At 53.6% G+C, this 14,160-nt stretch overlaps 1 protein-coding gene across 7 annotated transcripts in view; it reads left to right on the top strand.

Annotated features, from left to right (window-relative positions):
• RYR1 (ryanodine receptor 1) overlaps positions 1-14,160 on the top strand; it is a 118,452-nt gene that overhangs the window by 19,042 nt on the left and 85,250 nt on the right. For 6 of the 7 annotated variants that reach the window (XM_060288636.1, XM_060288633.1, XM_060288632.1 and 3 more), the window contains 12 exons: positions 185-318; positions 794-1,035; positions 1,534-1,726; positions 2,684-2,900; positions 4,708-4,812; positions 5,038-5,141; positions 5,865-5,948; positions 6,759-7,066; positions 7,892-8,094; positions 9,613-9,787; positions 9,962-10,170; positions 13,042-13,436. In XM_060288636.1, coding sequence (XP_060144619.1) covers positions 185-318; positions 794-1,035; positions 1,534-1,726; positions 2,684-2,900; positions 4,708-4,812; positions 5,038-5,141; positions 5,865-5,948; positions 6,759-7,066; positions 7,892-8,094; positions 9,613-9,787; positions 9,962-10,170; positions 13,042-13,436 — 2,369 coding nt within the window. The remainder of the gene's footprint in view (positions 1-184; positions 319-793; positions 1,036-1,533; positions 1,727-2,683; positions 2,901-4,707; positions 4,813-5,037; positions 5,142-5,864; positions 5,949-6,758; positions 7,067-7,891; positions 8,095-9,612; positions 9,788-9,961; positions 10,171-13,041; positions 13,437-14,160) is intronic. The other variant, XM_060288637.1, reaches the window with a different exon arrangement.

The raw sequence follows: 14,160 nt of genomic DNA, 5'->3' as shown, positions 1-14,160 counted from the left end.
CGATCTCTCTCTGTGACCCCTGACCTCCCACTTTCACCACCTCTTCTCAGTCAAAAGCTCTATCTCCCATCCTGGCATATCATCCTTCTGGTTTCCCACTCTGGGTCTTCCATGGACAACCCCCACCCCACCCCACCCCCCGCCCAGGTGCCCTCACACCCTGACCTCTGACCTTGACCTCCAGGTGCTGGACGTGCTGTGTTCCCTGTGTGTGTGCAATGGCGTGGCCGTGCGCTCCAACCAAGATCTCATTACTGAGAACTTGCTCCCTGGCCGCGAGCTTCTGCTGCAGACAAACCTCATCAACTTTGTCACCAGGTCTGGCCCCTAACCCCGACCCCAGAACTCAGAACCTCGCAATCCCCTCCCTGACTCAGACTCCACACCCAGGTGGATGGGCCTTCCTCCATCTCCCACCCCGGTCCCCACAGCTGTCCCCAGCTCATCCCTGGCTTCTCATTCCTCTTGTCCTCTCTCCCTGCTCCATTTCTGCCTCTGTCTCTTCCTCCCTCTTTCTTTCTGTGTTTGCTCTTTTTGTCTTCATCTGTCTGTCTCTATTTCTCCTCCATCTCTTTTTCCTGGTCTCTCTCCCATCTCTCTCTTCTCTGTCCTTTGATGCCTCTCTGTCCGTCTCTGTCTCTGCTTTCTCTCTCTGTTTCTGGGTCTCTGCTTTTCTGTTTTTCTTGTGTATGTATATCTTTGTCTTTCTCCCTTCCTCTCCCACCCCCCCGCTAGCCTGGATCTCCTCTCCATCTCTCCTTCATCCTCCTCTCCTGTCCTGTCTCTCCTACAGCATCCGCCCCAACATTTTTGTGGGCCGAGCAGAGGGCTCCACGCAGTACCTCAAATGGTACTTTGAGGTGATGGTGGACGAGGTGGCTCCATTCCTGACAGCTCAGGCCACCCACCTGCGGGTGGGCTGGGCCCTCACTGAGGGCTACAGCCCGTACCCTGGGGGCGGCGAGGGCTGGGGCGGCAACGGGGTCGGCGATGACCTCTATTCCTACGGCTTTGATGGGCTACATCTCTGGACAGGTACCTGGACCCTTCTAGGGGACCCTCAACCCTGACCATTGACCCAGGGTTTCTAGGCTCTCACCACATGCCTTGGGATCCTGACCCCCAAACAGGCTAACTTTGACCCCTTACTCCTCATTTCCCAAGACCCTAACCCTAGAGCTTTCAGAATCTGGGCTCGAACCTGTTTCTTCATAGCCTCCGGAGCTCTGACCCCAGAGGATGTCAGATCTCTGACCCTAGAGAGCCCAGAGAACTGCCCCGATTATTATGATCTCTGATCTTTGACTTACGCCTCCAAAGGTTACAGAATCCTAACTCCAAGATGACTTTAATCTTTGACCCCCACACCTCTCAGGAACCTAACCTCAGGGGAAACTTGACTTCTGCCTCTAATCTCTTGACCTTAGAGTTGCTAGGGTCCAGACCCTATAGGATCCTCTAATACCTGCCCTTATCTCTTGAGACCATTGGTTCCATTGGACCTCTGACTTCTCCCTGGTGATCCTGGTGCAGGACACGTGCCACGCCTGGTGACTTCCCCAGGGCAGCACCTCCTGGCCCCCGAGGACGTGGTCAGCTGCTGCCTGGACCTCAGCGTGCCGTCCATCTCCTTCCGCATCAATGGCTGTCCTGTGCAGGGTGTCTTCGAGGCCTTCAACCTTGATGGGCTCTTCTTCCCCGTTGTCAGCTTCTCAGCTGGTGTCAAGTAAGGACTTGCCCCAGCCCCCTGGCCAGTCCCCAGACCTGGGACTGTCCTGAGACAGCTTCTGCAAGCACGCCATGGCCTTCTATGGGGCCAGGACCCAGCAGCCTTCTCTCAGGACTGACGGGCCAGACCCCTACACGAAGGTCCCAGTGACCTCTACATGATCCCAGACACTCTCAGTGTCCTCCCAATGACCCAGACCCTCCCAATGATGTCAGCTTCACCCCAAGTGTCCCCCAAATTTCACAATGACCTTCTAATGATTAATAAGTTTCTTCCAGTGACCTCCCAGATGACCTCTGACTCTCCCAATGATTCTGTGCCATTCCAGTGACCTCCAGATGATTCCAGAATCTGACAGTGATCTTCCAATGACCACAAAGCCTCCCAATGACTCCATGCTCTTAACTTCCCAATGACCCCAGCATCTCCCAACGATATTCTAATAGCTCCATAATTTCCCAGTGACCTCTCAACGACCACAGTTACTTCAGAGACCTCTCAGTAGCCCAATCTTTTCCCAGTGACCCCAACCTCTGTGAATGACTTACTCACCATTTCAGTGGCGATTATGATTTTCTCAAGGTTACACCAGACTCTCAGTGACTTCCAAGTGACCTTCTTCTTGGTCTCCCCCAAACCTTCTGGTATCTCTAGATGTTCTGTTGATCCAGGACCTCCTCCAAAGGACTTTCCCATGACCTTGGATTAACTCCCCAGTGACCTGACCCCCACTTTCCTTTTTTGGTTTTCCAAAGATTCCTATTGACCTCCAGCATTTTCTTTGACCTTAGAGTTTCCTGACTCCTAAATGACCTCCATGACCCTATGACTGTCCAGTGACCTCAGGTCTCCCCAGAACCTTCCACTGATCCCAAGATTGCTCCCTTCCCCCCACTGAGTACAGACTCTCCTCTGTACACTGCCCTCACTAGTGACTCCCACTCTCCCACCTAGGGTGCGGTTCCTCCTTGGTGGCCGCCATGGCGAATTCAAGTTCCTCCCTCCGCCTGGCTATGCCCCTTGTCATGAGGCTGTGCTCCCGCGAGAGCGACTCCATCTGGAGCCCATCAAGGAGTATCGGCGGGAAGGGCCCCGGGGGCCCCACCTGGTGGGCCCCAGCCGCTGCCTCTCACACACCGACTTTGTACCCTGCCCTGTGGACACTGTCCAGGTACTGCCTGCTCTACAAGGGTTTCTTGGAGAGGCAGACTCCCTTAGGAGCCAGGGAGATGGGGAGCTGAGCTGGAAGCTGGGGACCCTGTTGTTTAACAGGTGGGGAATCTGAGGCAGAGAGGAGGCAAAGGATTCTCTCAAGGCAGAATCTCGGTTTCAGGGAGTCCTCAGTATAGTCCCCTAAAAAAAAAGGACTGTTATTTATTTATTTAATTTTTAAAAAGTATTTATTTGCTGCTCCGAGTGCCTGTGGGATCTTAGCTCCCCGACCAGGGATTGAACCTGGGCCCTCAGCAGTGAAAGCACGGAGTCCTAGTCACTGGACCGCCAGGGAATTCCCTAAAAAGGACTATTATTGCCCCCAATATACAGCTGAGGAAAGTGAGGCCCAGAGAGGTTAAGCAGCCTGTGCACGTCACACAGCATTTGAGCCCAGGAAGTCTGATCCCAAAGCCTGTGATCTTATCCACCACAATTTGTTGGGCATCTTTTCTATTCCACACATCTCTCACTCCGCCTATCCCAATCTGAGCCCCCCACCTTTCCTCCAGGCCTGTCCCTATAGGAGGGAATATAAGTCCTGTTTAAGAGGCTGATCACAAGGGTTTGACTTGCAGCACGTCACCGTGGGCATGCGGCTTCACTTCTCTGTGCCTCAGTTCCCTCACCTGTGAGGAAAACGGGGGAACGAGAGAACCTCCCTCTAGCATTGTTGTGAAGGTTAGATGAATTAATATATGTGACGTGCTTAGCATGGTCCTGAGGAAATAGTAAGTACTCAGTAGAGTTACTGTCATTATTGGTAGTAGTAATGTTATTGCAGGGGTGAACTTGCCACCCCCCTGTAGCCAGGCCAGAGCCCTGGGCCTCCTCCTGGATGGCTCCCTTCCCCTCCCCCACCCACCCGGCAGCCTCAGGGGTTGTCCACTCCACCTCTCCCAATCCCTTCTCCCCCCACATCCCACCCTGGTCCAACCATCATTATCTCTGCCTGCAGAACACCAACGATCTAAACATGACTAGGCACCTACCACGTGCCACGTAGTTATAGAAACTATGTGGGAGGGTTAGGGGCACAGTCGCAAGTCCCAGCACGGCTCTCTCTGTCTTAAAAACAAAGGAATTGGTAAATGACACACCCTAGGGCAGGAAGCTAAAATAGTTCGGATAGAATCAGGACTCAAGCCCTGGTTCTTCTGATTCCGCATCTTGTGATCTCTAATCAAACACAAGCTTTTCCCCACACTTAGTTAATTGAAAGATCTGTAAAATGAAAATACAGGTACTGTGTATGTTGATTGAAAAAAAATCCGCGCAGTTCCAGCTCACGTTGTTTGAGGGTCCACTGTATATAGCATTTAGTAGTTTATGTAAATGATTTCACTGAACCCTTATAAAGTAAGTGTCATGAGTTAATATTGTTCTGATTCTCATCGTACAGAGAAGGAAAGAGACTCATCCATTCATTCAGGAAACATTTCACGAGCATCCCCTTCTGGGCTGGACAGGGCTGGGAAAATGCTGGAGACAGAGACAGCCCCAGCCCTGCCTTCACGGAGCTCCCAGTCCACAGGGGGAGACAGACCCATTCCCAGATAGTTCCTTAATTCTGAGGATGCTAAGTCCTTACGCAGCTGGACGTCAGCCCTGGAGGCAGGGTGAGGTGATGGGGAGCAAGGCTCGGCAGTAGGAAAGGTCAGAGCTCTCTGGGGAACTGCTCAGGGCTCGCACGTGTTCTCGGGAAGAGGGGTCACGACGCAGACTGGAGGGGATGCAGGGACCTCACAAATGTCACCTGCCCCCAGATTGTCCTGCCTCCCCATCTGGAGGGTATTCGGGAGAAACTGGCGGAGAACATCCATGAACTCTGGGCGCTGACTCGCATTGAGCAGGGCTGGACCTACGGCCCGGTGAGGGGGCTGCCTGCAGCGCGGCGGGGGGTGGGGAGAGGCTAGGCTGGCTGTGGTGGAGTGACAACTGCTCACTAACTGGGAGGGGCTGGGGGCTGGGGGAAGCGACTTTGGGACACCACGGGCTCCTTGGGTGGCAGAACGGGTCAGGGAGGCCAGGGGTCACAGTCTGGGAGTCCTGGGGAGGGAAGGGGAACCGAGGAGTTGACTCTGGAGTTTCTCCAGGTTCGGGATGACAATAAGAGGCTGCACCCGTGTCTCGTGGACTTCCACAGCCTGCCGGAGCCCGAGAGGAATTACAACCTGCAGATGTCGGGGGAGACGCTCAAGTGAGGGGCGGACCAGGGAGCAGGGACCCGGGCCTGACCGCTGGGCGGGGGGCAAGGAGAGACAGGGGGAGCGAGACCGAGACTGAGAGAGACAGAGAGAGAGAGACAAAAGGGAGGCAGAGAGAGAGAGGGAGACTGGGATTGTGAGGCTGAAACTGACAGGGGGCAAGTAAGAGACAGAGGCATAAAGGGAGATGCTCAGGGCTTCCCTGGTGGTGCAGTGGTTGGGAGTCCGCCTGCCGATGCAGGGGACATGGGTTCGTGCCCCGGTCTGGGAAGATACCACATGCCGCGGAGCGGCTGGGCCCATGAGCCATGGCCGCTGAGCCTGCGCGTCCGGAGCCTGTGCTCCGCAACAGGAGAGGCCACAGCGGTGAGAGGCCCGCGTACCACAAAAAAAAAAAGAGAGAGATGCTCAGCAAGTGAAAGAGAGAGAAAGAGACAAAGAAAGAAGCAGACAGGAAAAGACAAACACAGTCAAAGAGATACAGCGACAGTGAAACAGGGAGAGTCAGGAGCCAGAGAGACACAGACACCAAGACCAAGAGAGACGGGACAGATGCCCAGAAAACCAGAACAAGAGAGGTGGAGAGAGCTAGTGACCCAGAGACAGAGCTGACAGGGGCTGGGGGATGAGGGGAGCTGGGCTGGGGGGAGAGGATGCCAGCGGCAGGGGAGCCACGTGGGGTGACCCTGTCCCCCTGCCCCCACCCCCCGCCCCAGGACCCTGCTGGCGCTGGGCTGCCACGTGGGCATGGCGGACGAGAAGGCGGAAGACAACCTGAAGAAGACAAAACTCCCCAAGACGTGAGTGTGGGCGGCCCGGGCCCTACCTGGGGAAGAGAGTAGGGGGCCAGGGATGCCGTGGTGAGGGCTGGAGCAATTGAGGGCCGGTGGGAGGAGGCTGAGGTCAGAAACCAAGGGGCTGTGGGTTAGGGTGGAGGTCATAGGACCAGGGGTCGGGGCTCTGGAGTCAGTGGTGAGTGTCCTGGGGAGGTGTCAGGAATGCGGAGTTAGGCATTCCAGAGTGAGAGTGGGAGTGAGTCGGACCCAGGGTCAGGGTCTGCCATGGAGTCCGGGAAAATGAGAGAACAGAGGTAATATCTCTGAGTTAGAGGTCAGGGATCAATGGAAAGGGGTGAGAAATTGTTAGAGTTGTAAGTAAGGGATCTTAAAATTATAGATGAGAGATCAGAGGTCCTGGGGATAGATGCCAAGGTTCAAACGTCAAGGACTCCAAAGCCAGGAGTTTGGAATGATAGGGTCCTGGGATCAGAGGTAAGAAGCCTCAAAGTTAGAAGTGAGGGGTCAGAGAGTTCCAGCGTGAGAAATGAGGCTCCCAAAATCAAGATGAAGGGGTCACAGAGGCCAGAGGTCAGTGAAGTCAAAGCCCTTGCTACGGTCACAGGATCCTGGGGTCAGAAGTCAAGTATATCAAAGCTTATTTAAGGGAGTCATAGAACCCTGATGTCAGAGACCAAAGGTCCGAAATTTCAAAGCTCAAGGCTAAAGATCATGGAATCCGAAGGACAAGGGTCAGAAGTCAGGGAGCCCGTAGCACAGAGCCTAGAAGTGGAGGTGAGGGTCTTGTCCCACCGAACCCCGCCACACCCGCAGGTACATGATGAGCAATGGGTACAAGCCGGCGCCTCTGGACCTGAGCCACGTGAGACTGACGCCCGCGCAGACGATGCTGGTGGACCGGCTGGCGGAGAACGGACACAATGTGTGGGCACGAGACCGAGTGGCCCAGGGCTGGACCTACAGCTCTGTGCAGGACATCCCTGCACGCCGGAACCCTCGCCTTGTGCCCTACCGCCTGCTGGACGAGGCCACCAAGCGCAGCAACCGGGACAGCCTCTGCCAGGCCGTGCGCACCCTGCTGGGCTACGGCTACAACATTGAGCCGCCCGACCAGGAGCCCAGTGAGTGCTGACCACAGGCCCCTGACCCTGACTCCTACCCTGACCCCAACCCCGGCCCTTGACTCCTGATCTCTGACCCAACTCGCCTCTCAATGGGCTACATCTACAGCACTGACCCTCTCCCCCCAGCCCTGACACTCTGTCCCTGACCCTGAACCTGATCTTGACCACTGACCTTGACCTGACTCAAGCCCTGCCTGGGCTACGGCTACAACACTGAACAGCCAGACCAGGAACCAGTGAGCGCTAACCCTGACCCTGACTCCAATTCCTGACCCCCAGCTACGACCCCTAACTCCTAACCTCTGGACTATAGCTATAACATGGAGCCACCCAAGCAAGGACTTAAAGAGCCTCTAATCCCTACTCCTGACTTGACTCCTGACCTATCACTGAGCCCCCAATCCCAGCCTCAACCCCCAACCCTGACTGTGGTCCTCAACTTTCAATTTCTTAACCCCTGACCCCAGCCGCAATTTCTATCCCCTCTCTGACCCTGACTCTCTCTTCCTGATCTTACTCTCAACCCTTGATTTTTACCATTGACCTTAATTTTGACCCTTCACCCCAGACCATGACCGTGACTGACCCGACTTTCTTCCTCCATGCCTCTGTCACTAGTTCCTCTGTGAAGCTCTGACTGCAAAGGGATGGAGGAGAAGTCTCAGTAGGTCCCTCCTGCCTCTCTGTGACTGCTCTGAGATTCCCCAGTTCTTCCCTAACACCAAGAATTGTCCCTTTCCTCCCAGCCCCCCAAAGGCCCTTACCTTTCCTGGTCTCTGCCACCAACCCAGCCTCTCTGACTGTGCCTGGCCCCATTTGTAGGTCTGGTGGAGAGCCAGTCTCGCTGGGACCGGGTGCGCATCTTCAGGGCAGAGAAATCCTATGTGGTGCAGAGCGGCCGCTGGTACTTCGAGTTTGAGGCAGTCACCACCGGCGAGATGCGAGTGGGCTGGGCGAGGCCTGAGCTGCGGCCTGACGTGGAGCTGGGAGCTGATGAGCTGGCCTATGTCTTCAATGGGCACCGCGTGGGTAGCTCCCTGGGCTCCACTCTGCCGGACTCTGTGGTCCTTCCCACAGCTCATACACTCCAGCCCTTCCCACAGCTCATACACTCCAGCCCATACACCTGTGCCTCACTCTGTCCGCCCATCTCTGCCTCTACCTTCCCACTCATCTACCCGTTCTTCCATGTAGCCTTCCCTCTCTCTGCCCACGCATATGTCCATCCATCATCCATCTCTCTATCCAACCGTCTGTCTGTCCATTCATCCATCCTTCTCATCTGTCCAAAGAATCATTTAGTCATCCACGTTGCCATCTATTCATGTAGTTGTTAGTTCCGCGATTCACCTGTTTAGTCAATTTGTGATTTCATTTATCCATTCATCTATCCAATAATTTAATGCGTAAGTACATCATCTATTTATCCATCCACCCATCCATCTACCTATGTGTCTGTCTACACTTTCTTCCCTCCCTGCATCAACCCAGGTAGACTCTCAGCTTTCATTTTGTTCTTCCGTCCAGCCTTATACCCTGCTTCCTATCCATCCATCTCATTATCCATTTATCTATTCTGGGGGCATATGTGTATATTTGGGTCCGTATGGGGGACATTGACAGGTTAGTTTTTCCTTTCCATCCCTCTACTTGCTGCTGTCCCCAACCCTCCACTAGCACTTTGGTGGTCTGTATAACCCCAGCCCCAGTCATGGAAACAATAGAGAACCCAGGCAGAAGGGATGAGATACAGAGATTAGTGGGAGGGGAAAGCATGAAAGCTTATCCTTTGAGGATCATGGATGCAAACGTGGGGTAAGATGGGGGCCACATGTGGGGTCCCACATGCCCTGGACCTGACACTTGTATCTTTACGTGTCCCCTTGCTTCTGTGTCTCCCCGTTCCTCTGTGTGTCTCTCCTGCACCGCGTGTCCCCTTGCTTCTGTATCTCCCTGTTCCTCTGTGTGTCTCTCCTGCACCACGTCTCCCGTTGCTTCTGTATCTCCCCGACCCTCTGTGTGTCTCTCCCGCACCACGTCTCCCCTTGCTTCTGTATCTCCCCGACCCTGTGTGTCTCTCCCGCACCACGTCTCCCGTTGCTTCTGTATCTCCCCGTCCCTCTGTGTGTCTCTCCCGCACCACGTCTCCCGTTGCTTCTGTATCTCCCCGTCCCTCTGTGTGTCTCTCCCGCACCACGTCTCCCGTTGCTTCTGTATCTCCCCGTTCCTCTGTGTGTCTCTCCTGCACCACGTCTCCCGTTGTTTCTGTATCTCCTGGTCCCTCTGTGTGTCTCTCCCGCACCACGTCTCCCGTTGCTTCTGTACCTCCCCGTCCCTCTGTGTGTCTCTCCCGCACCGCGTCTCCCGTTGCTTCTGTATCTCCCCGTCCCTCTGTGTGTCTCTCCCGCACCACGTCTCCCGTTGCTTCTGTATCTCCCCGTCCCTCTGTGTGTCTCTCCTGCACCACGTCTCCCGTTGCTTCTGTATCTCCCCGTCCCTCTGTGTGTCTCTCCTGCACCACGTCCCCCGTTGCCCCCTCACAGGGTCAGCGCTGGCACTTGGGCAGTGAACCGTTTGGGCGTCCCTGGCAGTCAGGTGATGTCGTGGGCTGCATGATCGACCTCACAGAGAACACCATTATCTTCACCCTCAACGGCGAGGTCCTCATGTCCGATTCAGGCTCTGAAACAGCCTTCCGGGATATTGAGATTGGGGATGGTGAGGGCTGGCCTTGTGGCCCCTTTCTGGTTTTCTTCCATCTCACCTGACCCTACACTGTCCCCTCCAGCCCCCCTCTCTTCCATCCCTTCTTTCCACAGTACCTCCTTCCCCATGGCTGCCCGTGCCCTGCCCATCTATCCTCACCCCTGCCTGTCTATCCCCTCCCACTAGGCTTCCTGCCCGTCTGCAGCTTGGGACCTGGCCAGGTGGGTCACCTGAACCTGGGCCAGGATGTGAGCTCCCTGCGGTTCTTTACCATCTGTGGCCTCCAGGAAGGTTTTGAGCCATTTGCCATCAACATGCAGCGCCCGGTCACTACCTGGTTCAGCAAAAGCCTTCCCCAGTTTCAGGCCACGCCCCCTGAGCATCCCCACTATGAGGTGAGGACCGAGCCCACTCAGCACGCTCTGATCTGCTTCCAAACCTCATCCTCCCCACAGTTCTCTTCCCCAAGCTTCTCTTTGGCTTCTCTGTTAGCCCACAAACCGCGTAGAAGTGGGTGTCAGGATCATGGGCTCCCAGGGCTGCCTTGTAGGGTATAACCTTGGCAAACTACACCTTCCTGGGCTCCAGGTACCGCCTACAAAATGCGAGAAGGGAGAAAAGAGAAGCTGGATTAAGTGACCCCAGTGGACATTTCCAGCCCTTATAACTATCTAATCCTACAACAAGGTTTAAAGAAATATAAATCACTGGGTACATTTCGGCACCTTCCTTACTGTTATCTGTGGTGGTATTTTGGGGGTTTGTTTGTTTATTTATTTATTGCCGGCCACAAAGCACGGCAGTAAGCTTGTGGGATCTTAGTTCCCCAACCAGGCATTGAACCCGGGTCCTTGGCAGTGAGAGCAAGGAGTGCTAACCACTGGACTGCCAGGGAATTCCCATGGGTTTATTTATTTTTAGTAACTCTTCATTAATCTGGTATCCTAATTTTTAGACCCTAGTGCCTTTCTTTCCCAAGGTTAAACTCAGGGTCAGATTGTGACAATAAAGTGATACAGTCTTTTTCTCAACCTGGGAAGAACTTGAATTCCACGTGGCTAAGCTTCAGCTGGTACTTTAGAATCAGACCTGGAGTTGGCCTTTTACCTGCTGTATGACCTGGGCCTGTGACTGTCTCCTCCTGAGCCTCAGTTTTCCCATCCTAGGCATCGTTCAGATCTCCCTCTCTCTCACATTCTCTCTCTCTTTCTCTTTCCTGAATTATTTAGGGAAGTTGGAGACATCATGCCTCTTTATCCCTAAATATTTCAATGTGCATTTCTTCAGAACAGGCTGTGCTCTTACAGAGCCGCAGTTATGAAAATCAGGGAATTTTACATTGATACGTACTGTTACCTAATTTACAACCCATATTCAAATTTTGTTAATCGTGGCAATGATGTCTCTTTTTATTTTTCTGATCCAAAATCCAATCCGCAGTTACACGTTGCAGTTAGCTGTTATGTCTCTTTAGTCTTCAATGTAGAATATTTCTGAGTGTTTGTCTGTCATGATGCTGACATTTTTGAAGAGTACAGACCAGTTATTTTGCAGAATATTCCTCATGTATTTGGCACGAATACCATAGCAAAGAGGTTGTGTTCTTCTTGATGCGGAATATCAGGGCGGCACATCATGTCATTATGTCTTATTACTGATTACATTAACTTTGACTGTTTGGTTATGGTGGAGTCCGCCAAGTTTCTCCACCATCAAGTTACTATTTTTCTCTTTATAATTAATAAATAATTTGTGGGAAGGCATTTTAAGGCTAGGTGAAAATGGAAGGGTTTTAAACAAGGGAATGTCCAGTCTAGATCTGAGTTTTGGAAAGGTCTCTATTGACAGTGGATTGGAGGAGGCGAGAGTGGGAGCACTAAGACCAGAGAGGTGCCTGGGGTGGGAGAGGATGGTGGGGAAGACGTGAACCTCCCAATCCCTGCCACTGCCAGATGGTGTTCTCAACCCAAAGAACAGCATGCTAGACAGCAGTGAGAATGAATAAACTAACCTACCCACAACCATGTGGATGAGTCTCTCAGGCACGATGTTGAATGAAAGAAGCCGGACGCAAAAGAGCACATACTGTAGGATCCCATTCACAGGAAGTTCAAGAATGGGCAAAGCTAACCTGTGATGTGCTAAGTCAGAAGGGCGTTAACTGTGAACGAATAATCAGACATTAAGTTGCTTTGCATACTTACCACAGGAAGGAGATGGTCAGTAGGCTTGCCAAGGAGCAGAGGCAGAACAGGATTTAGAAGAGAGATGGGAGAGGGGGGAGAAAGAGACCCTGCAGACAGTCTTGGTTGCACAGTTTTGGGGTGAATTCACTGGCTGGTGAGGAGCACAGAGGTCTCTCTTGGCAATTGGTCCTTAAGGAGGTCAACTTGAGGTGGGGCATCAAAGAAAGGGAACTGCTCCAGTTGTTAATGGAGTCTCCAGAAAACTTGAGAGTCTGCCTTTGGAGCGCACAGGCCGGGCACCTGCCCCTCTCTCAGCTCCTGCCCTTTATTTAGGCCAGGTCGGTGCATTTCCCTCATCAGAATCCCTCGCTATCTTTGAGAGTGTAGTGACTAAACGGGCACTGAGGGGACTCCCAGGGGGACTGGTGGTGTTCCATTTCTCCATCTGAGTGCTGGGTGCATAGGCGTGGTCCCTCCAAAACCTCATTGTGCTGTGCACTTACGATGTATGCGTTCTTCTGAGTGTTATATTCCCACAACCAACAAGTCTAACAGAAATTCCTCTGGGGAGCCTTTAAAAACATCTGACCCTTCTGGGCTGCTCTCCCCAAGAGCCCTTGTTCTGTTCACTGATGTGTTCCCAGCACTTGGAACAGTGCCTGGCACACAGTAGGTGCTCAGTAAATATTTGTGTAGTGTTAGATGGATGGATGGGTGAATGGATGGATGGATGGACTGGTGGGTGGAAGGATGGAAGAATGAATGGGTGGATGGGTGGATGACCTGGTCTGGAGTGAGCCCTGTGTGCAGGAAGGTTTTGAAAGCTCCCCAGGTGATTCCAGTGTCTGACCAGGGCTGCCCACTGTACAAAGGTGTCCAGACAAAGGTAGACAGAAGGCTGAATGCACCCCACGGCCAAGCTGTGTGTCCCATGGGAGTTCGTACGCTTGGAGGAGTGAGTCTTTGGCTAATTCTCACACGGTGCTCTAAGGCCTCGTGGTGACTCTGTGTGTAATAAGGTTTAGGGCCAATGGCCTAGCTCACCCTCCTGGCTCAGTGCTTCCTGCCTCACCCCCACAGGTGACTCGTGTGGACGGCACCGTGGACACACCCCCCTGCCTGCGCCTGACCCACCGCACGTGGGGCTCCCAGAACAGTCTGGTGGAGATGCTGTTTCTCCGGCTGAGCCTTCCGGTCCAGTTCCACCAGCACTTCCGCTGCACCGCAGGGGCCACCCCTCTGGCACCCCCCGGCCTGCAGCCTCCTGCTGAGGATGAGGCCCGGGCAGCGGAGCCTGATCCCGACTATGAGAACCTGCGCCGCTCAGCTGGGCACTGGGGCGAGGCTGAGGGGGGCAAAGAAGGAACTGCCAAGGAAGGGTCACCCGGGGGCACCGCCCAGGCTGGGGTAGAGGCCCAGCCTCCCAGGGCAGAGAATGAGAAGGATGCTACCACGGAGAAGAACAAGAAGAGAGGGTGAGTCCAGGGTGGGGCAGGGTGGGGTTTGGGGGTCTGTCCTGGGACCCCCAATTAGGCAACCTCAGGAACTTGAGAAACCCCCTGTATCCCAAAGTGGGCCCATATATGCTAAGCGGGGTCAGATTACTGAGGGATCCTGTTATGTCTCGAGTGAACGTTATTATGTCCCTGGGATGCTCTAGTTTCCCTGAGAATGTGAAATCGGGATGCCCCACTCTATCTATGGAGAGCTCCACGGTCCCTGGGGTACCAAAGCTTTTCATCCAATGGACTTCATTATCTGTGAACACTAAAGGGGACCTCAGAATCTTGGGAAAGTTGACTGTACCCCAAGGTACCCAGTGAATATCATTGGTCTTCTAAATTGGGGTCACTCCTGTGTCTCAAATGTACCCCCCCAAAAACTAACTTCAAGGGAGACCCTCAAAGGGCATTCAATTTGAAATGAAACGAAATCTGCTTTTCCCCTACTGTGGCAGTAGTTTTCAGTGGGATTTAGTTCTGTGTCTCTTGAGGGGATGTTTGGAAATGATGGGAAGTTTTTAGTTATCACAGTTTTGGGGGGAGGTACTGCTGGCTGGGGGCTCCAGGGATTCTGCATGTCTTCAATGCACAAGGCAGTGCCCGATGAAGAATTGTCCTTTCCCAAATGCCTTTAGCACCCATATGAGACATGGTGACTTAGGGGACCATTGTGTGCTCCCCCAGGGAACCTCCATGT

This window comes from Globicephala melas, chromosome 19, assembly GCF_963455315.2.
Source record: "Globicephala melas chromosome 19, mGloMel1.2, whole genome shotgun sequence".
In the NCBI taxonomy this organism is placed as follows: domain Eukaryota; kingdom Metazoa; phylum Chordata; class Mammalia; order Artiodactyla; family Delphinidae; genus Globicephala; species Globicephala melas.
This window is presented reverse-complemented; position numbering and strand designations above follow the sequence as displayed.